Source organism: Phaethon aethereus (genome assembly GCF_964289735.1).
Source record: "Phaethon aethereus genome assembly, chromosome: Z".
Taxonomy (NCBI): domain Eukaryota; kingdom Metazoa; phylum Chordata; class Aves; order Phaethontiformes; family Phaethontidae; genus Phaethon; species Phaethon aethereus.
The window spans coordinates 71938434-71961478 of record NC_138577.1 but is presented as its reverse complement, the minus strand read 5'-3'; the positions used below and the strand labels follow the sequence as shown (position 1 = coordinate 71961478).

The window sequence follows — 23045 nt, the reverse complement described above, 5'->3', positions numbered from 1 at the left end:
TTTACACGTTATTCCTCCGTCCTCCCACACCCTATCTCCACCAGTTTTTCCTAGTGGAAAAGAGTTAACTATGCTCAGGAATTTGCTTAACTCAGTGAGGTGTAAAGAGCTTATAGAAGCAAATTCAATTTTATTTTTAGATCATAAAGTTATAAATTTCAAATTTTTGATTATTTGCATGCAACTGCATGATAGCATTGTCTAAATGTAATTATACCCTTACCTACATACTTTCTGAAAGGCTTAGGGGCTTCCCATGGTCAGTCACTTGAAAGCATGAATTATTCATTTATTCACCTTTCATTTTTTTACACATGAACTACTGTATTTGTGTCTGACTTTCACTGCTTGATTTTATCAGGTGAATAGCATGAACCCAGCTGGCTGAGGCTTTCAATTCTGCTTTTAGCTAGTAGGCTATTATACACCAAAGAAAAAAAAAGTAGGAACTATAATACTGTTAGACAGAATAAAACTAAATCCATAAAGGCATGTAAATTGATAGGAAAATAACTATTTGAATATTAAAAGGTTTCAAAATGCTTGAAGGAAACAACGAGTAGGGAGATGGTATTAGCGTTACTCTGATCTCCACAGATTTTTACATGGAAGGAAACTTCAAAGCTCTATATTAACATCATACTACACAGCACGAGTTTTAAATAGAGGCAGCCACATGCATGTCAATGTAAGAGTTGGTCAAGGGTATATTCGGCCACACACAGGACCTCACCCTAAAAGACACCGCAAAACCCACGCCAGCTAGAAGATTTTGCACTTTGCTGAATTAAGCCCTAATTTAAAAACTAAAAATTTTTTTATGTACTATACAGAACTAAAAGTGCTAAGAACTGTGCTCAACACGTAACTCCACAGTGATGCAGGGACTGTCGTGGTGCGACGACTGCAACACCTTTTACTCTTGAGGGCGGCAATTTGCGGGTCTGCAATGTGATAAAGCCATACAGATGGAGTATTGTGGGTCACAGCCAAGCCACCTCCCGACCACTGGACTACAACCCATCATCACCTCCTACTCTGGGTGACCTCAGGCTAGACTGGGGAATCTCTTCCAGCTCACTCTAGGTGGAAGTTTTGTTCCAGAGATCAAAAATATTTGTTGTAGCTTTTCCTTAGTGGAGGAGGAATGAGAGAGATGCATCCATGCCAGAGGTAGGTCTGTTAATGAGATGTCTCCAAGCCTATGTGCCTTCCTGTCATCTTCAATGTCTGGCAAAAAATGGGGCCTATAATATAGTACCTTGATTTTAACACCAAGTACTTAGATTTAAAAATGCAGGGTTTAAGGAAAAGTATTATTCATGACACAGGAGGGCAATCTCAATTTTGAGATAATCTCAAGATACAACCTATTTTCTGATGCTGAATCTCTGTTTGTTCACTTGTTTTATTATGCCAGTTTGCGTAAAAATAGATCATCTTAATTTAAGCCCTATTCCCTATTCGTGGCATAATTATTCCATTGCCGTTCCTATTGTTTTGATGTCAAAAGTAACGATTATACATTACAGGCCTGGGCTTACTCTCATTTGAAGTCAGTTATGTGCATGACCTCACTGAGGTCAGCCTTTGACAAGAGGTGGTGAGTGTACAGCAAAAACAGATGGATTTCAGCAATAAAGTTCCCATTTAAGCTCAAACATTGCTCTGTCAAACAGCAATACATTTTTTAATTAGAATGCTACTATTTTTTTAGCTTCTCTGGGAGATCTCAGTAATTAGATACAGTTACTCTTCTAATAGCTTCTGGAGAAACATGTTATCATATGTAATGGTAATAAATTCTTTGCAGATGAACTGATGCTTTTGGAAAAACACGTGAGCAATGAAATACAGGTGTTCTGGGGACCCTCCTTCCCAGCCAGCAGGACAGCGCAGGATCTCGGCTTTCCCAGGAGAAAATGCAAGAGCCAATTGGGATGCATGAAATAGAGGGAAGGAGTACTAATGTGGTTCTTGCTGGTTTAGATGTAAACAGGACAGACCCAGTCCTTTCTCTGTGAGAAAAAAATATCCTATTTCCTCTTTGGAATAACATTCTGCAAGTTACATGCTGCAAAACTTCTTGGTGGCTGCTCTGAATTATTCCCATGTAAAGAAAAATACGTCCAAGGAACATGCCCAGATATTAAATGGCTGACAGCTGCTCTAAATTATCAGATATAAAATGCAGTAAGCAATACCAAGGTATCTTAAAATGAAACACAAACTATCAGTAAGCGTATGATACATAATAATTACATTGTATGAGCAATCACTTCTTGTACCTTCATAAAGTAAAAAGAAACTGCAGTGAAAAGCAAAATGTAAAGGAAACAGAAGGTAAAAGGTTATTGCGCCTATTACCTATTATATGGAGTGGAGAAGGTTGCTAAAACAACATCCCGGCCATTGAAATGGATAACATCTGTAACTGCTTGCAGTATGTTAAAGTAGAAGTGTGAATCGCCAGGAACGGAGCAGTTCAAACGAGCCTTGAGAAAGGAAGTCCACTGTTTTTCCAGCACTCTCTGAGATCCTCCCATGTCATTTTTGCAAACCTGAGCCACCCTTGGGAAAACTACCTGGAAGGAGTTAGAGCAAAAATAAGGGAGAAAATGAAATGTTTGTTTGAACTAAAAGACTTGGTTAGAATTTTGCTTTTAAAACTTTTGGAATAACACAGCAAGGTGCTTAATTTAATCCCACGTCTCCATAACCTGTGATAAATAAGAAACAGAGAAAAAATTGGCTTTGGAACAGTGTGCTATAAAAGGTAACGCTGTGGCATTTACTATACAGCCATAAATCCTTCAGGAGATCTGTTCTCAACCCATATAAAACTCATTTCCATACAGACTGCTTAGCTTTCTATTTTGCCAAACAAAAGCACATTTTATATTCGCAGTCCCTGCAACCCATGCTGCCTGCTCTGACTCCTGTGTTTTCAGCACTTAAAAACTATGCAAATCTTGCTGGGCTTTTATTCCTGCCCTCCACCTTTGTGACCTTGGTCAGCTTTTCTGACTGCTTAGTCAGAAAGCTATTGTCAAATTAGCAAAAATGCAGAAAGTGTTTAATTATTCTTTGCAGAACAGCAGAGCATAAAATTCCTGCCCCTGTATACCCAGCACTCCCCACTTCAGATTTCTTACAGAAAAATATCTCCCTGCTTTGGAATCCATTTTTAACAATTACCTACTATGCTGAACTAACTACATTTGCCTTGTGCTTTTTATGATTTGAGAAAAGAGATTCCAGCATACACCATCACTGTAAGAAACCACCCTGTTTCCTTTCAAGACAGTGCAATGTTTCACTCCAACCAACCTTTTGGCTTGAGCGATAGGAATCTTCTCAACATGATGACCTTGTCACCATGATTTATGGTTCTCATTTCAAGGTCACTCCTAACAGCATTGGTCCAAGAATAGCGTATGTTTTCCTCCTCCTGGATCTGACAAAGTCATTCAACGTGATGCTTTTGCCCTTACCTTTCCCATGCTGTTGTACTCCACTGCTATTTCCCGGAAGAAGAAGTAAATGTAATTGCCATAGTCCACTGCCTGGACAAAGTATGGTTCTAGAAAAAAACCCCAAGACATCCTATTTAGGCACTACGTACAGTGTATAGCATGCGCGTGCAAAGAGAAGCCAAATACATTCACACTCAATGTCCAAAGGTGAAATGCCTGCAATTAGGCAAGCTTGCTCAGTTTTCAGAACTAGCAACATCCCCACCGCAAAAGAACCAGTGTCTGGGGACAGGACAGCTGGGGACAAGTCTGTGCAACATCACTGAAAAGTAGTTAAGTGTTTGCCACTGAGACATCTGCCCCGCGTGGTGTACAAGGAAAGGTAAAGAGGCAATATATAATGGTATGCCTGAGGGGTCCAAGCAGTGCTCTTTATGGCATGCAGGCTGTGTGTGGAGGGAATAGCAAACCATGTAACTGCTTCTGCCCACACGTGTCTGTAGCAGCAAGCAAAGTGGGACAGCTAAAGCCGACACCTGGCAAAACATTTCTGCATGCAGAAAAAGACTTCAAACTATGGCTTTGCTCCCTGTTAAAATCACTCCAAATGCTAACTATTCATAACGCCTACGTGAAGCTAAACAGCACCATTCTTAACAATGAGGGCATTTAAAGCACAGAAATTGCCTAATTCAGTGGCAGCTGTATAGTTCCTAAGAACCATAAAAGAAAGGCTTTGTGCAATATTCCCATAATTTTATTTTCATTGATTAATCTTAATGTTATAGGACAAACCCTCTATACTTCATGAAGCCTTTATTGTTACCTAAAACAGTCTTGGAGCAGGAATATTTTCAAACACAGCCCAAGCACACCGAGCCCTGCAACCCCCCAATCCAACAGCGGCAAACTGACGGATTTCATCTTGGAAAGCTCGCTAGAATATATATTCTGATCTACCATGCCCACAGTTTCTATCACGTCCAGTAACTTGGGGTCAGGAGACGAGCGAAAGAGATAAACAGATCACTGTAAGTAAGAGATGTAATTCAGTTCCTTCTTTCTGCAGAAGTGTTGGTGAAATGAAATGACAGAGAGGTCTGTCAGGAATCCAAGACTTTCATCAGAGATGCTGCTTTTTTAGTCTTGTTTATTTATCTACCTTTCAACCACTTTGAGTCATGTTTAACTGTCCGCAGAGTTGGGCTGTCTCCAAGGCTCCGGTATATGACTGCATCTATTGCAAGAAAGTCGGTCACTGTGGCAGAATACAGCTTTCCCTCTGGGGAGGAAGGAAAGAAGAAACAAGAGGAGAGGAGCATTAGAAATAATATAATTGCTTTCTCTCATCAGTCAAATGAGATGGGGCAAATGAAATAATCACAATCTCCTTAGGAACACTGAAGGGAAAAAAATCCAGCTAGGTAAATGGGGCTGAGCACTGAACGAGCAAGTCACCAGTTTTCAAAATGGCAATTTCAGAGGGACGCATTGAGAGAAGAAACCTTATGGAGTAATTCTCCAGTTTAGGCTAAGTCGTACTGAACTACCCTATCCAGTTTCCCTGCACTTGCCTCTGGCTCAATGCTCATAAATTCTGCCTATGCATGTGAGCAAAATAAATAAGGGGAAGCTGCGACAGAAATGTTAGTTTTAACTGGGAGGGCAAACTACACAGGTCTTAGGGTCTGTCAGCTAATTGACACTTATGCAAATTTCTCCCGTTGAGAGCACTTCTCCTCTGCCAAAGATCACTAGCAAACAATTAAATAGTGTGCAGGGAGCCCAGGCAAAACAGGGATGCAAAGGGATGGAGGAGGATTGCCTATCTATGTTTCTCTTCTGAAATGTGCCTTTCCCGCACAAATTATGCATTCCTCTCTCTTAAGGAACCAGAGGACAAGTGGTAAGAAAGCATCTACAAAATGACACCCCAAGGACAACTGAAAGATGCAAAACTATCAGGAGGTAAAAGCATGAGCTCCAACAACATTTTAAAATGATTATTTGTTGTCTAATCTGTTTGCAGGTCATGGTAACCGTACAGGGTTGTTTTCATGTGTGAGACAGATCTTGGAACATGATGTCTGGTAGGAGCACAAGCATCGCAGCTCGAGGACAGCAACTTCTGTCTCTGTTGTGTCTACATAAAAATCAGAATGGCCTACATCTCTTTTGACAGAGATTACGTTGGGTGCTGGGCCTCGAAGGCACCAGAACCGAGGACATACCCAGGACAAAGCAGAGAGGCTTCTCTCTTTTCATTGCACTTACAGACAACATTTAATTTCAGCTCAAGATTTAAAAATCAAAGTGTTTTTTATTAGCAGGACTGTACTCTTTATTCTGAGCCTCACAATTCCCATCATTATTTGGCTATTTAAAAATGCAATTTTTTTCTTAGGAAAAACAGAAAAAATAATTACAAAAAAAGCAAGCAGATACTAAAAACAATTTTAAAATAGAATAAAAAGCTGAATTGTTTAGATACGGATGTCTGAACTCATGTTAATACAATCACACATTTATTTTCTTTCCTGCCAAGTTCCTGAAGACCATGTGACCAATTACAATTTGCACATATCAGCTGTAATAGCTACCAGGCTGCAAGAAGAGCCATATTCATATAAGTGCACCCAACAGACTCAGATGAGCTGGATTAATGCCCTAAACTGCTCTGAAACTGCTTTTCACTGCACTCTGAAAAGTTATCATGGGTATCAATATGTATGGTGTATCAAACAATGATTTTCTGAAGCTTAGCAGATTTACAGGCTATATTCTACAAGAATTTATTTGAACGGTATTAAATTATTTCTGAATCATCATGAGAGAGTACGATCATTTCTATAAATATTCTTTTTATTTTCAAATAATGAGAGGACTTCTTCAGTGACAGAGTGGGAGTCATCTTACCAAACCTCAGCTGCATGCAGGGTAAATGTTTACATTAGGTTGGTCATAAACGCTTTCTTGGCCAGTGTAGTAAGAAAGGCCCTTCTGAAAGGCAATTTAGACTGCCCTAAGGATAGGGGATCTGAGACATGAGGAATAATCTTTCTCTGAAGATGTCTCTCTCTTTCCATGGTTTATGGAGGTTTTATATATTATAGCAGGTTATATATATATATTATAGCAGGTTTTATACCTGAGAATTTCTACTTCATGTTCTTTTGACTGTAATTAAGAAATTACATACTACCACCATCATTATTACCATTATTTTTGAAACAAAAGGACCCCTTTATTTACACTATAGAGAGTAAAAAAAAATTGCAATCTGCTACAAAATCGCTCCTTTGTAAGGCAGATGATGCCACCTCGAACACAGTAATGCATAATACAGCCCTTTGGCCACAGACTCAGTTCACAGAATCACAGAATCACTAAGGTTGGAAAAGACCTTTAAGATCATCAAGTCCAGCCATCAACCCAACACCACCATGCCCACTAAACCATGTCCTCAAGTGCCACATCTACATGTTTTTTGAACACTTCCAGAGATGGTGGCTCCACCACCTCCCTGGGCAGCCTGTTGCAATGCTTGACCACCCTCTCGGTGAAGAAATGTTTCCTCATATCCAACCTAAACCTCCCCTGGCGCAACTTGAGGCCATTTCCTCTTGTCCTATCGCTGCTTACTTGGGAGAAGAGACCAACACCCACCTCGCCACAACCCCCTTTCAGGTAGTTGTCGAAAGCGATAAGGTCTCCCCTCAGCCTCCTCTTCTCCAGACTGAACAACCCCAGTTCCCTCAGCCGCTCCTCATAAGACTTGTGCTCCAGCCCCCTCACCAGCTTCGTTGCCCTTCTCTGGACACGCTCCAGCACCTCAACGTCCTTCTTGTAGTGAGGGGCCCAAAACTCAACACAGGATTTGAGGTGTGGCCTCACCAGTGCCGAGTACAGGGGCACAATCGCTTCCCCACTCCTGCTGGCCACGCTATTGCTGATACAGTTGAGAGTGGCTGGAATACTTGCACACTCTTAAATCTTCAGAGCAATAGCTAAAGTATTTCCATGTGAGCACCCAGGCTCTGCTTTCTAGCATCACACCTGCTGAAGAGGATTGACATTATCAGGGGTGAGTTCTGTATCATCTTTACCACCTATTTTACAGACAAATCTAAGAAAAGATCAGCAGGGTTCAACTAAGAGAAGTTCAATAAAGGAACAATTTAATCAGGAATTCATGAAGAGGTGTACAAAAACATTTCTCAGTCAACAGCCCAAGTTTACTCCATGAATAAGCACTCATTTTTTTCTAACTATTGTAGTAGAAATCAGAGTTAACTGTATTCTGTTGCAAACAGCATAAATCATTATTAACCAACAAGCTTCTCTCCTTTGTCTACAACAGCTGGTAATGCCACATTGAGATGTTTTCTGCTTTAAAATAAAATTACCTTCCCTTTCCTTCTAGATCTAGAAAAGGGGAGATCACAGCATGTTCCTTAACTTCCTTTTATTATGAAGGTTAACTTAAGCTTAGTGTTGTTAAAGAATGCATCCTGCCCGCTCATTAAAGTTCACACAAGCCTTGACTTTCGCACAAGCTGTATGCAGCCAGAAATGGTGCCTCACATTGGTTTGGCATGTATTATCAAGAATCCAGGAAATACTGAAATATTGAGCCAGGAAGATGAGGCTTCAGGCAATGTTTATGGTAGTGAAGTTAATCCCAGAGAAGTGAAGGCTTCCGTGCTAGTGACTTCCTTATGCCCCCTATTTTTAGTCGTTATTCACTCCCTTTGCCACCTTTCATATTTTGGCATTCTGGACTCAAGAGACACAGGGCTGTGGCAAGCCTGGGCTGCAGGACAGAAAGTAAAGAGTTTATCTTCGTCACTTTACCTGCAAACAATGCAACGTTGGCATGCTTTGCATCATAGGGGCACCTGGCCATTCCACTGAATTCATCCCCCAGGAACTCCAGGGTATCCATCTGAAAAATGAAAGAGACCTCCTCAGGTAGAGAAACAGAACTTCCTACCCCGGATGAGGCTTATGACAGTATTTCTTCTTTTCTGGGCAGGGAGGAAGGTCCTTTCTCTAACTGTGCTCCTGACTATGAATTAAGTACCTGACAAAAATCACAGTGTTAAATAAAATCAGTCTGAAGAAAATGCGTCCAATAAGTCAGGCATTCTTCTGGAGCTAATCACTCTTACCCCGACACATTTTACAAAAGCCTTCAGTCTATATTTTATCTGTACACAAGCTTCCTGTTGAACTGTAGCAGGCTATGTGGTCTGTGGTTCTGGCAAGGATTCAAAATTTATCCTCAACAGTGATCCAACAGAAGCACTCTTATACACAGAAAAGACTGCAAGCCACAGCAGTCAGAAGAAACAACACTAGGACAATTATCTGTGTGTGCATTTTTCTCCCCAAAGTCCGGAGATCCTTCTGCTCTAGTCTCAACAGTGGTGCTCTCTTCCTTGATTTGCATACTCAGAAGGATGCTCTCCAAGTCTTACTGTATCAGTTGAGTCTGTGTCACAGAGAAATCCTCTTACCATCAGGAAAGAATTAATCTGTGCAGGAATTGTAAAATCTGAGGCTTAAGTGTAACTCCTGGGAAATAAATTCACCCTGGGCACCGATAATGATACAAATATACAGATCAACTTTACGTTAAGTTCAAGAAGGTTTAGTGAGCTACAGGGGAAAGGTACAGCTCTTACCTCTTCAGGATTCTTATACTACTATATTTTGGGAAGAAGAATCTTTCTAGCATATTCAAGTAACTTGAGGAGCTCATACTGTATAAATCACATACAATACAGATTCACAGAGCATGAAAAATAACCCACCCAGCACCATCAACTACTCCAATCAACTTTTAGCTTGTATGTTACAGCACCCAAGTCCTCCAGTGGACGATTTGTCTTCATTTGTTTTCTGTCATGTATCCTTCCTGTCAAAATCCACTCTGAAGGGAATTAGTTGTGTTTACTCAAGGGCTGAAATGCATTTCATGTGATAGTGAGCGGAAACGAGTTACAGTCCTGAGCAACTTTCCCTGCACCAGCCCCATGCCCCCGGCTCATGTACGCTTGCATTGGCAGTGTGGAGGGACGGCCCCGTTTTCTGCCTGGCACATCTTTAGTGCTCTTTCTATACAATGCAGAAATACATAGAGGAAAAGCCAGGGCAGGTGTTGGAGAGACCTCCTGACTCCCAGAGGTATCACCATCCAGCCCCCTCAGCTCAGCAGCAGGTGAGGCAGTCTGCGGAGGCCATGCACCACGGGGAATGAAACACCTGCAGCAAGGGTAAGGAGGGCCATTTATATCCCTCACGTCCGCACGGCAAGGAAATGTGCGTTTGTGTTAAAAAACAGCTTTCTAGCAAGGGGACTGGTTTAGATTTGTTAGCTGCACCAATGGCACCAAGAGCTAAAAAATGACAAACTGTGCTGGAAAACTAAATATAGCACTGAGACCAAGAAGCTTTGTCGCATGCTAGGAGCGGGATGCAAGGAAAGGAAGAAAAGAAGAAATGGCTGTTAACAGAGATGCCACCTGTACCACACAGTTACCGTGATGCAGGCTTGTATTTTTATTCAAATTTGATTCTTTGCCCCCAGACTGAAAGAAAAGTCTACGCTGAGCTTCTCTCCTGTGTTTCCTAGACTATAGTCATCACAGTGGCTAAACAAGGCAAAGCAGCATTGCAGAAAATGCACGGAAGAGCAGCAGTCACAGCGAATACCACTAAGGAAGTAGTTTTCCTGGATGTTAATGTCTTTACTCTGTTTTTTACAGTAACTCTGAACCCAATGAAATGAATAAGAATTGTGCTGTGACTTTATTGGAAGTAGCATTAGCAAAGCTGAATTCTCTTTTTCCTGAAGAAGGATGAGAAATGACCTGTGGGACATAGCAGTGCCCTGAAAAGCAGAGGCTGGATATCAAGGGCCTGAGTGAATTTATTTTAAAGCTACTCCAGATACATCCACTGTTGGGGGTTATATCAGATTGTACTGGTGCAAGCCTGAGAAAATGGGAAACATTTGAATAATGGGCCCTGTTAAAATGCAGATGATGGGGACACCCTGTGTCAAAGGAAGAAACTGGGGTCAAGGAATTAATGTAAAGTATCCATGGATCAGCACTGTTTTCTACACTGCTCTAGATAATGTTTTGGCTTTGCACATCCCCAGATAGTGAGGAATACATCACCCTCCTGCTGTACCTTTCCCTGTGGAGATCTGCTGTCAATCACTTTTACAGCACACAAAGCCATAGGATCTCCAGACCTTCCATATCTGCTGCGTCCCAACACTAATCTTCTCAGGTTTTGCTGTGCTAAGCCCTCAAGTGCTTTGGGAACTGGCTTTGGGATTGAGAACAGTACAACAGAGACATTTAAAACATGGTACCCTGGAGGTAACCCTCAGCATCAGTCTATGACGTCAGTGACAAGCTGAGGAACTTTCTGCAGAGTGACCACATCCCCAAGCAGGGATCTGAAGGACTCTGCACCTCTGGAGGGCAATGCAAAGTGGCAATAAACTCTGATGTGCAGGAGTTGCAACGAAGGAGGTAATCAATCTGCGCAATCCTGGGAAAGTAAATCACCATTGAGCTCTGTAGCATTGAAACAAGTCAGGATCAACGCAACAGAGTTAAACGATGTGCTGTTGAATGACAGCCTCATGCTGTTGCCAGCATAGTCACAATAAATCCAACAGAAAGACAAGGCATAAATGAAATCCCACAAACAGATCACATACCTTGTAGTTCCTGCAAGAAGGGTTGAATGCATTTGTTCCACAGATAAACAACGTATCCTCATTTCTTTTTAGGAGAACCTTAATAAAATTATGACATTCATCCTGAAGAAAAGTAATAAAAAGTATTTCAGCTACTGCATTTTGGGTGTCTGGTTTTATTTTTATGCCATGATATTTCATTGTCAGGTCTAAAATGAAATTGGCTGGTAGCCACTGTGATATTCTGGGCTTTATTTCAACTATGCTTAACTGACAATGAGTAAGATGCAATTGATTTATATTCTAGTGGCTTAAAAATGATTACAAAGAACAAAGATATGACATTCATATTAGAGCTCAGATTTTGCTATTGTTCACATAGGTGAATTTTGTTTGAATGCTATTGCTTTCCTCAAGAATGAAAAATCTGATCTTCTCATCTATGTTGCTGTAAAGACAGTAGCATCACCAATGCAATGTATTGGCATTAAGCATCTGTAACTAGAAAGGGAAGCAGGTGTAAAGACTCAAAGAGTCTGCATCTAATTCTGATACCACTTGTGCTAGTCTTAGGTTACAGTAGGGTAAAATTGGTGTGAGAAACACTCCTTGTACAACTGTACACATTCATGCTTTCTGATGCTTTACACAAACTTCTCAGTAAATTCCTGCAGGAAGATGGACAGCAGCATTTAGCTTTTGAGGCAATGGTAAGCAAAATCAGTACGCTAAGCATTATGTCCAAAATCCCCAGTGCTTTAAGTATTTCAGAATATTGCTGTGGCTCCTGTCGTAATGTTTTATCACATTAAAATGAAACTATTTTTGCAAATTAAAGCCTTCAGTAAGTTGATGGAAAAAGCAATTACTGGCAAGAAATGAACGGCATGATCCATTCCACATCACAGACAGCAGCCTGAGATAATAGTGAAGCAACTAAACTAAAGTGGCAGATGTAGAAGAAAAGAAAATTGCTTACCTTATGTTTTCCCTTCATTCTGCATGTGTCTACATCAGCTTGTCTAGATTTCCATGTCAATTTCTGCAAGGATCAAGAAAGAAATCAATTAGAGCCCAGAGGTTGCTGCATTTGATTTCAGAAGTCCCTTAGGGGAGACTAGCTGTTGAACATATATTTATTGAAAGCTTTCTGCACCCTTTCTCCATGATTAATTCACCACAACAATGAAGGATCAGTGACGTGGAGCACTCACTTAATTTTGTGTTGCCATCTATTCATTAGACTAGAAATCTATCCCATTTTTTTAAACCCTAAACCAACGGAATTCAGCAATAAGCCAACTTTCAAAAACATGTGCACTTTTCTTAAAAGTACTAGATGCTCTCTTCTTTTAATTTGATATTGTTCTGCCAATCAGAATAAACACTTAGGGACTACAAACCCTAACTGGATTCTAAATGAAATATGTATTCTGGAAGAAGACATTTTAGATTAGCAAAGAAATCAAAGTCAGGTAATTCTTATCACTTCAAGTCAGCCAGCAGGCTGAGACAGCCCTCCACCTGTCGAGAAGCTGCTGACTTTATCTGCTAATATTCTTCCTCCAGAACATTTACAGGTAAATCCCAGCCTGGACTTTTTTGCAGTGAGTTTCAGGAGTGGTCAAATGCGGTAGGCTGATTAATTAAAATAAAACTTTATTTTAAAACATATGGCCTAAGATAGTACCACCCTAGACACTATAGCCATGGCCATGCTCACGGTGTTTCCCATCACTAAACTGAGGCACTGTGCATTCATGAAGGGCCCCAAGCTGAGTGACCATAAATATTTATTTCCATTGCAAGCCTGTGCCCTCATTTTTTGACGAGTAATTGGCCCAAACCTCACCTTCAGCATAGTTATAATGAAACACTCTCCACTCCTACAGTGGAATTCATGCAATGCCCAAATTTGTACGATTTTCTGATGGATCAAGGCTGTGTTTGGCACATACTATACAATGTGGATGCAATGCAAAGGAGCTGAAGGGAGATTATTTCTAGTATGTTTATATTAATATACAGTATGGTAATGCAGACAAAGCTCTTTGTAGTTTGAATGTAACTTCCCATAGAGATAATGTGAATACATCTATAAAGTGATGTTATAATAAGATTTTATTTAGTGAGTACTTGCATGAGTGAATAAAATCTGTGTGCATGAAAATACGTAAATAGCACTTGCTTTTTATGATGAAAGTTTCAGTATACTTAATTGGATAGCATAGCTGTTACAGAAAAGTGCTGAATATAAATGAATAGATGTTTGACAGATGTTCCATCAGGGACCTCACTGTATTTCAGTATGGATTGCTTATCAGCCCAGCTAAATCACTTATCAGAAATTCACAGAGGACATGATTTTTATTCTAGCTTTCCCCAAATATCATTAGCAATGCCATCTTACTTGCTTATTACAGTTTTTACAGCAGTGCTGGCAAGTTGTTTGAAACAATGTCATCTTCCTATTTATTTGAAGCTTGTTCTAGTGTCTTTGGTTTCTGGATGATGATAAAAGCTACTTACCTTGCTAAAATAAATTTCTTCTGTATGTGAGGTGTCCATATCAACAGTATAAATATGGTCCCTGTAAACAAAGGGAAATGAATGCAAAGTCAAACAGAGTAGTCAGACAGTTCATTTTCTAAGAGAGCTATCTATCACAAGGTAATCGTAATCCATTCAAAAAAAGACCACAGGTCTTACCAGGGAACAGTATTGACAGCATTGCCTGTTTCCCCCAGAAAAGCACTTTCATATATAAACTATCTTCCTTCCCATTAGGAAAAAAAGAAAAATGCTATGAAACTTCAAAGCAAGATTCTTTCCCAAAAGCAATTATTTGAACAAATGAGATTTTGGAAAGGAGATGAGCCTCATATTGTTTCTGCTCTATAGGTTCTACAGCAGACGCCACGATCTAGTATGCAGATGTTTTTGCATATCCTGAAGTCAGCTACAATAGCTCTCAGGCAGCCTTTGCCAGATTCCTGGGCTAGCGGTCACTGTGCCACATTTAGCCATTCAGGGTTAAAAAGAGGTTAATGCTTCTTTCTTTTTCAATTTTTTTTGTAAATTATGCATCTAACCTCAGCTGTGATAATTTGATTGACAATATGATAGGCAAAAGGCTGACAGCTGCAAAACTATTCCCAGAAATCATTCTTCTCTTCACACACTGGTGGCCAAACTAAACTGTAAAATACTCCTTTGAAAAAAGTTCACATTTCTTGCTTGCATTTACTTTCCTGTTTTCCTCAGAACCTGTCCCTCTCTACAATTAGCTGCCAATCTCTCCTTGGAAAGAGGAAACAGACTCAGCTACTCAGGTAGAGAGATATTTTTAAACATTCTCCTCTGTGTAAGCTGAGAACAAGGACATCCCTGTACAGAACCCAAAATTTGGGAAAAAAACCCCAAACACCAACCCACAACGCTGTAGTAACCACCACATCAAATTGGGACTGACCATCTCATTTTTCCTTGAAATAACATTGGCTTTTTTCAAAATGCAGGAAGCTGTGCAGCTGGAGCATGATCCACAGCATTGGAGGGGTCTGCTGAAAGTAGGATACAGACTGTTTCCATTTTAGAAATCCCTGCTCTCAAGGTTAGTTTCATTTTATTGGTTTTGGGGAAACAGTGCCAGTCTCTTAAATAAAGCGAACACAAAACACTGTTATAAGAGGAATAAGCAACACTTCTCTCGCATGGAGAAGAGAGGCAGCACTGTTGCAGGGAACCGGCTTTTAAAAATCTACTGTCTGCTATGGCGCTTGAGGCTGTTTGCTTTGTAAGATGCCAAACTGAGGAGTTGTGGGTTTTCTTCTCCTCCAGACTGTAAAACCAGAGCTGTCATTTACTTCCAAGATTGCTTTTAATGCCTCAGTTTATTATTTGCCTGACTCTACTGGCAGAGCAGTGGTCAGGGCTGCTGCTGGACTAAAGTTACCCAGTAGTGTGATACCAGATTCATAGATTACTGCATGGTTCCCTTTTTATGAACTCCCTGTCGCTGTCACTCCTACTATATAAAAGCGGGAACAAAATCTCTTGAATTGCAAATTAGGGGTGGCTAGAGCTCTAAAAACCTTCTTCCAGCATAGCTCTTGATTTTAATCATCAGTCTTGCTCTCCAGTGGTTATGATTTTTTCTTTTCACACAAGACAATTAGAAAATGCAGTGGCGGTATTCAGAATGAGGCTTAGGTTATTTAGTTCCACTCTCAATAAAACAGCTTTCAGGGGACTTGCTTTCTGGTTCAAGAAACAGTTCAAAGAAAACTCAGATGCTAAGTTAGGGGATCATCTGAAAGAGGGTTAGTATCAGGCAAATTACATGTAATTTTCTCATGTCGTACATGAAATGAAGTTGCTTACAGTGTCAGCGGAGAGCGAAAGAGCTGTCAAACTCACGGGAGGGCTCTCCAACCACAGACAATGCGGGATTGTCCTTGCCCTCCTTTTCCCACCGCTGCCCAACTCCTACTACCTACTAGCTGTGGTATGTGTACAGCTCGCTGCTAATTAAGTTATTCTAACACAAATTGACTTAATCCTAGAGCTTCCGTTTTTCCCACCTCCAGTCAGCAGAACCGAGTTTTGTTGCCATGGCATAATCTGGTGGAGGAAGGGAATTTAAATAATGCCACCGGCTGTGCATGACCCTCGGCCACTCGGTGCTTCGTCTGGAAACGTGTAACGGAGAATGAGCAGGGAGCCATCCCGATGCTCCGTGGGCTCAGTAAACCGTTTTGTACATACACATGACGGGTGACAGATAATGTGAACAAAAGCTGCCACCACGCAAGACAATGGGAGGAGGAGACATGGCAAACTTAGAAAAGGGCGTGTGTGCGCGGGTGTGGGCGAGTGTGAGAGAGACAGCGAGGCAGTAGTACCCTTCCCACGAGAAAAAAGAAAACAGAGCTGGTCCCTTGCAGACTGCAAGCCAGATATTCGGCCGAGTTATTCTAATTTATACTGGCTGGATACCTCTTCCTGGTAATATGAAATAAAGCCTTTCCGAAGCAACACAAAATTTTATTTGGTAATAGCCAATACAGGAGTCGCATGTCCTATATGACAAAATAAGCAATCGACAGACAGAAATTTTGTTCTATGCCAGTGGCTCAGTAATAAAGTGTTATCAGTTCTCAAATCTGAGTTAGTCCTCTCCGGCGCAAGGAAACTGTCTGCAAAGTAAACTCTGGATTTTCTAAAACAAGCAAACAAAAATCCCAACCCAAAGCAAACAACCCCAAAACAAAAACTCTCAATGTTTAATCATTTGTTTTGATGGTTTTTCAGATAATTGGGTACAAACATAAACTTAGCATTGCTGTATTTCAATGTCTAAAAAAACCAGCATGAAAGCAACATCTGATAAGGCAGCTAAGGGTTTTATGTTAGCTACAGTTTTCAATGCAACTTGCTACAAAACTCTTGGAGAAACACCTTTGATTGTGTACGCATTTGCTTCAGTCTCTAGATTTACTACTACCTCTAAAGGAAATGGGGTATTGCAGTTATAAACTTTCATTCACACTAGCTGTCAAAGGATGACTCATTTTCTGAAATTTATTGCTTAAAGATAAAAATGACCTTTGAATTTTAACTTGTATCACATAGGCTTCTCAGCCCAGCAGGGATTTTATTCAGTAACATGTGGAGGGGGAAAAGAATATATCAAAGAGTTTTTGAGTTACCACAGGAAAAAAGTGTAAGAAGATTTTCTGGGCTTGTGTAAGTACCAAACAGACGAGGTCATTATTCTTTTTTGTAGGTCACTAGACCCTAGGAGTATATAAGCACTCTCCTTGCGGTAAACTGTTTTATACAGATAAATAGCCACATAACATAAGAATGCATATTCCCATGCCAGTATGCATACTATCCCCCAAATATCAGCACTCTTTATATAACTGTGCACACAGTGGTCTCATAACCCAAAATGTGTCGCAGGGTTTTCCGCTGTAATACCAGTTGCTTGGGCACTGTGACAGTCTAATTGCGTCAATCTCAGTCTGGGAACAAACTATGAACACAGCAGAGCAAAAGCCACAAAGCGGATTTACCACCTTCTGCCTGCAAATGATTTCCTAATTTAAAGGAAAACAAATAAGGAAAGCAAAGGGAACTCAGCCATGAAAAGGAGGAAATCCTGTCACCACCTTTCAAACCCCTTCAGCCTGCTCCCCCGCCCCGCTCATTATCGCACTAAATGCAGCAAAAATACGGAGCCCCGAGCTCAGGCAAAGCCCTTGCTGTGGGGCTGCTCGCTCTCCGTGCCCTACAACCAGTGCCACCACAGCTCCCCACGCAAGGATGCCAGCTCTTTGCCAGCACTTGACGCAAGGGCTCGGGACGAGCCAGAGCCCGGAGCTCTGCCGCCCGGGTCCCGTGCGAACTGGGGTGTGCGAGAAGCCCAAAGAAGTTGCGCGTAGCTGGTAAGGCTGCAATGCCTGGGTAGGTCAACGGGTGGAAGTGTGGTCTTCCGGCAGCCAGGGCTGCGACCGTGTCAAAATGGCACTCGGTCACCCAATCGCTTGGTGCCGAGTGGGGATGAACAGGCACAAGACACATCCGACCACCCAGAAGACAGGGAGTGGCTGTTTGAGAAGGAAGCCAGGCAGCTCCCAGAGGCTGCCAAGGGCTTTGAGGACAGGGCTGGTGGCAAGAGGCTGCCTGTTCACCAGCTGTTCCCCCTCACCTCCTGGCCATCCCACCCACCACTTCTCCCATCTGCAGCAACAGCCTGGATCCCTGTGGCATACACAGACGGGCGTGTGTTTCTCTGATGGAGGAGAAGGACCAGAAAACTGGTGGGAAGCAAGCTGCTACCAGAGAGGCAGCTTGTGGGGAGGTCCCAAACAGGATCTGGGTCCAAGAGCTCCTAAGATGGACTTCCCACCCTTGCTAATCTGGACCCTTCTTGTGGTTGCCCTGCGTCCATCAGGCAACTCCCACTCTAAGACTGTCAATCTCCTTTGCTCACAACAGGCAGAGAGAGGAAGTGTTAAAGTTTGATCTGTGCCAGGTTGGCAGCTGTCTAAATCGGTGTTGCTCCAATGAAGCTGATGGTGCCATGCTGAGCTATGCAAACTGAATGGGTGGCTCTATATGCAATTTTTATAAAAAGGCGTGTGCTTGTATCTGCACAGTATAGCTCTCCAAAAAAATCCATACACGAAATTCAGTTAACCATGCTGAATACATTGAAAGAATGGCAGCAAACATGTTTGCTCTTTTTTGTCTTAAGATATTAAAAACATGCCTAAAACAGCACCATTGCAGTTTAATAACTCTTACGCAAACATGCATTTGTACATCAGCAGAATTATTCTCTAAAATATGTCATTAATGATGTGCAGAAACAAAACTACAGGATGAGGATGGAGTCTCTCCTCCATGGGGCTGAAAAATTTCTCTGGCAACTTCCCTTTTTCTGGACTCCCAAGGAAAGCGGAGGTGTGTAGTCCTGAAAAGACTGTCTCAGCACCTTGCAAAACTCAACCTTACTTGACTGACCAACAAGGTTTCCAGTATGTCTTACTAAAAGGCTGCAAAGCTCTCTCCGAGTGTGAGGAAATCCTAAAAATAACGCGTCTGTCAGAGGAGAACTCAGAATATTCCTCGTCTTCCCCTTCCTTCTCTGAAAGCAGCAAAGGAGGAGCGGCCAAGCAGGGGACTACTGACCTAGCAGCAACGTAGAGGGTCCTGTTCATGACCATGACCAGCTGGATATCCAGCCGGTGCCTCTGCGTGGTGTTCCGCCCTGGTTTGTGACCCACAAACACCGGATACTGTCTTGTATCTGCGGGAAGGGAAAAAAAACAGGGTCAAAAGAGAATCACAAACTGAAACCATGCTAACACGGAGCACTATGTGGCCCAGCTATGGTCAAAACTTGTGGGTTCTATTCTGCCCTGGCACCACAGCCTGGGGTTGGAAGGCATAAGCACAGAGGGCTGGAGAGTTCTTCAAGGTTACAGTCGTTGCAGCTGCGAAGGAGAAAGTCATCACCTTTGTAGAAGACAAAAATTCCCATTTTTTTCAGAGTGTAAAACTGTTCTGGAGCTCTTGGCACATAGGTACACGGCACTTTCTCACAGTTTTTCTTTCACTGCTTGCAGAGCTTAAATGCTTACTCCTGGCTGCCAAAGTGTGTCTAGTAGGACAAAACTGTTTCACAGTGGTCCATCTATCACCACAATGACTGGACTGGTAGTGGTTAAAGCAAAAGATTTGTCTCTCCTTGGTTCAAATTGCCAGCTCCCTGGGTTTCCTACAGGATTGGACTGCCATCGTAAAACAGCTGTGGGGATTTCTGAGAAACAGTGGGAAACCACCACTTGAACTTTATAAAATGAAAGTCACTGCATATTATTTTGGCAACCAGTCTGATACTCCAGTTCTTCTGGCAATTGGACAACAATACTGACTGGAAGCCCTGTACTGAGCTGCTATCAACAAGCCAGCTTTCCCCCTCACTCTACCAGTCAGCAGGAGCATTTATTCACTCTATTCCCACGATTTTTTTAGTGAGACCTCAGCATACATGGGGTATGCTGCTGCATCCCAGATGACCTGTGTGTACAACCTATAACAACAATGAACACTTCTGACCAAGGGCCACCTTGCTGTTACACTTCATATGTATACTTGATCATGACATCTAGATGCATGAACTCGGGAGCTAGTTAAGTAAACAAAATGAACAAAGACAGTATGATGCTCATACTGATGAGCATCACCATCAATGCAGAACTGCTGCATGTGCATGTTATACTGAGCCTTTTCCTCATCAATATGCTTTCCCAGAAACCTGGAGCTGTTTGAGGGAGTCTGTTTTTTCAGAAACGCAGTTACTGCTGTGTGTTTTCAGTTATTGTCCTCTAAAAGTATCTTCCCCGTTAAGCTTGGTCAAAGTATTGATTCACACCATGGCTTGAGCAAAGAAGTGAGAGTGCCATGTGTCAGAAAGCCTGGTGATAAAACTGTATAGAAACAGGAACTTCCCTGCAAATCAGATGCTGAGAACACCTGGAGAAACAAATTAAGATAGCCCAGGTAGGATTTATGTTCAGAAGTGTAACCCTTCTGACCAAGTCCTACATGCAACATGCCAAGTTTAACTGTCAAGCTGTTCTCTGCTCAGTACTGTTTCCTCTGTAGCTCACAGATTTAGTGCAAGCTGGGGGCTTGTACATTCATCTGCATTTCAGCATGCCATGCTGCAGAGGAAAAAGTTATCCCATATTCTATTTCTCCAAAAGGATACAGACTGGCCATAACTGCATTAGTGAGGTCGATTAACATCACCCTTCTGGAGGATGAAAATGTTGGTGCAGAAGACCTAGTGTTCACATCGGACATGTTTCAGCAGGGTTTGCTTCAGAGCAGTTCTTCCCTGTTCTTGTATCCCAGATGCCTATTAGCATTTGGAGCACATCAAGCGCGTCCCTGCAGTCTTTCAGCTTGGTCTTACCCAAGACAGACAAGTTTATGGGTGCCAAGGCCATCCCAAAGCACAGTAAGCAAGGAAAATCAAGAGATCCACTTCAAATTCCTGACCCAAAGTAGGCTTAAACATAAGCCTATTCATGGCTGACTTGCTGCTCCTTAGCATACTTTTACAGACCCAAGTGCTAAAGACTTCCTTTTATACATCTGAACCTTTGGGACTTCAGAAGACTTTTCTTTGCAGTAATCCTAACTGAGTTGAGGTAAAAGTGAAAGAATCAGTTATACGAAGCCTGACTTGTATGGCGAAATGCACAGAAAGCTCTTCACCTGTTTAGCCAGCAAATCTCAATACTGACTTGCAGCTGTCTGTGTTACCCTAGATTTTGGAGAGTTTGCCAATTACTACTGTTAAGAAAGAAGAGAGATTCTGTTACAAAAGAATCTTTGTCCTGATTTGGTTTTTAGCTGCATTTCCAGCTTAGCAAAAACTGCCTAATGCCAAAGTGGTATCCATCAGAGCTTAATGAAATAAGTTCAATTATTAGTATTAGATCAACAAATTACGTTTTCAGAGCTCAGTTACTTTAGTGTGCTATGCTTGGCTCTGAGGTGCTTCCCTGATTATCCCAAACTATGTTTTCACAAGTCAGGTGAAGGACACTTTGATTATGGGGTGGGGGAGAAGGCTTCCTTCCTTTGCTGCTGGATAGAGGATATTTGGCTACCGAAGCGTCTCTGTTCAAGGAGAAAGGCTATGGTTCTGGAAGAGCAAGCAGTTTACCACCCAGTAGTCATAAGTCAACATGAAAAAGTCATATTCCTATATTAGTATCTGAGAACGTAAACTGGTTGATCTTGGAGACATCAAGAAAAACAATTTTATTTATTGCAACTATAAAAAAATACTGTTGATTTGAAGTCCCCTGATCAGTATTAAGCAAATGAAGTCTCCTGGCCTCTTATACTTACAGTTGCCATGCGAAATACTGATCGGCTCGGAATCTTCTGGGAAACCAGCCCCAGCAAAGTGTAGCAGTGTGAAATATAGCAGCAAGGCTTCTGACCTCATAGTAGTTCAGCTGGGAGGCTTCACTTCTTCACTTCACCCTGTGGAAGACAAACAAGTCTTAAGTGCCTTCTGTTGATTCAGTTTCAACCACTGCATGCAGAAAGCTAAAAAGAGTCAATGGAAAGAGAGGAAGCTTTCCTTCTCCTCAAGCTGCTCACCATACCTGAGGAGGTATGCCATCTTTCTAAGCAGAAACTTCCCTACCAGGCCAGTTTCCCTTTAGCCCGTACCTCAGCAGTGCCACAACTTGCTTGAGGATAGACTGAAGTATCTGTGAGTTACCAAGAATTTTCTGCCTCAGCTGCTTATATGCAATAGAGAAACTTCATCTCCTGCACTGATAGACAGCTGACGAGTATTTCGGGAAATATTTTGTTTTCTCCTTCTTTGGTTTGCATAATTAGATGATGACATGATGACACACACCATAAATAAAAAAAGCCCACTACATTATTCTGGTTAAGAAGAGATTAAGGGTTGTACTACGGGACTGATTCATACCCTGCAGAGTTGTGAGAGAGCTTGATGGAGCATGCAGAACATGTCATTGGGCTTTACCATAAAAACATGTACCCATAAATTTAAGTGCCATAAAACTAATACTCCAGCTTGTGATAAAATAAGGGAGAAGCGAACTGTCTAAAGCCAGCGATTTTTTCCTGTGTTCCACTGACACATTCACTCATACACATTTCATGTACAAAAATATCCCTAAATCTTGAAGATAAAAGGAACCACAGGGGCCTTTCGATACAGTGAAAGAAAACAGCACATAATACAGTAAATAGCTCATAATTCCCAGGCAAATTTCACACAGACGTTGATCTGCAGGGGAAATCAGTGCAAAAGTGGGGTTTTCTTTTCATCCCTTCCGGAGTTTCAAACCTTTGATGCCGCCTGCCAAAGATCCCTTTTGAACAAAGCTATATTACAGTAGTCTGTCAGTCATTCAAGATTTACGGGCAGAAAGTCAAACTTCATAACCTACATAGTCTTTGAAACTTAATTTGGCAAACAAAGTGCTAATTTGCCCTTCTGCAACACCATTTAATATTAGATACCTGTGTCTCCTTTCTTGATGCCAAAAAAAGCATTAACAAGTCTTGAGTGTTGCGTTTTCATTTGTAGTTTCACAGACACAGCTGATTCCTCATCTTTTACCCAACTGAAAAATGTCACAATAATTAATTTGCCTTATCAGATATTTGCTTTCAAATAAAGCTTCGGCTCCTGTAACTGGATTGGAATAGCGACTCTGTTGCAGGGCTATAGCGTCCATAAGGACTAATGATCTATTATACTCTGTGTT

At 41.6% G+C, this 23045-nt stretch overlaps 1 protein-coding gene across 2 annotated transcripts in view; it reads right to left on the bottom strand.

Annotated features, from left to right (window-relative positions):
* SEMA6A (semaphorin 6A) overlaps nt 1–21736 on the bottom strand; it is a gene marked incomplete at its 5' end in the record, with an annotated part of 63043 nt that extends 41307 nt beyond the window's left edge. For both annotated transcript variants that reach the window (XM_082013496.1, XM_082013497.1), the window contains 9 exons: nt 2368–2585; nt 3495–3583; nt 4639–4758; nt 8331–8421; nt 11218–11319; nt 12176–12238; nt 13726–13786; nt 18898–19015; nt 21637–21736. In XM_082013496.1, the coding sequence (XP_081869622.1) occupies nt 2368–2585; nt 3495–3583; nt 4639–4758; nt 8331–8421; nt 11218–11319; nt 12176–12238; nt 13726–13786; nt 18898–19015; nt 21637–21736 (962 nt within the window). The remainder of the gene's footprint in view (nt 1–2367; nt 2586–3494; nt 3584–4638; nt 4759–8330; nt 8422–11217; nt 11320–12175; nt 12239–13725; nt 13787–18897; nt 19016–21636) is intronic.
* Between the last annotated feature and the right edge of the window lie 1309 nt (nt 21737–23045).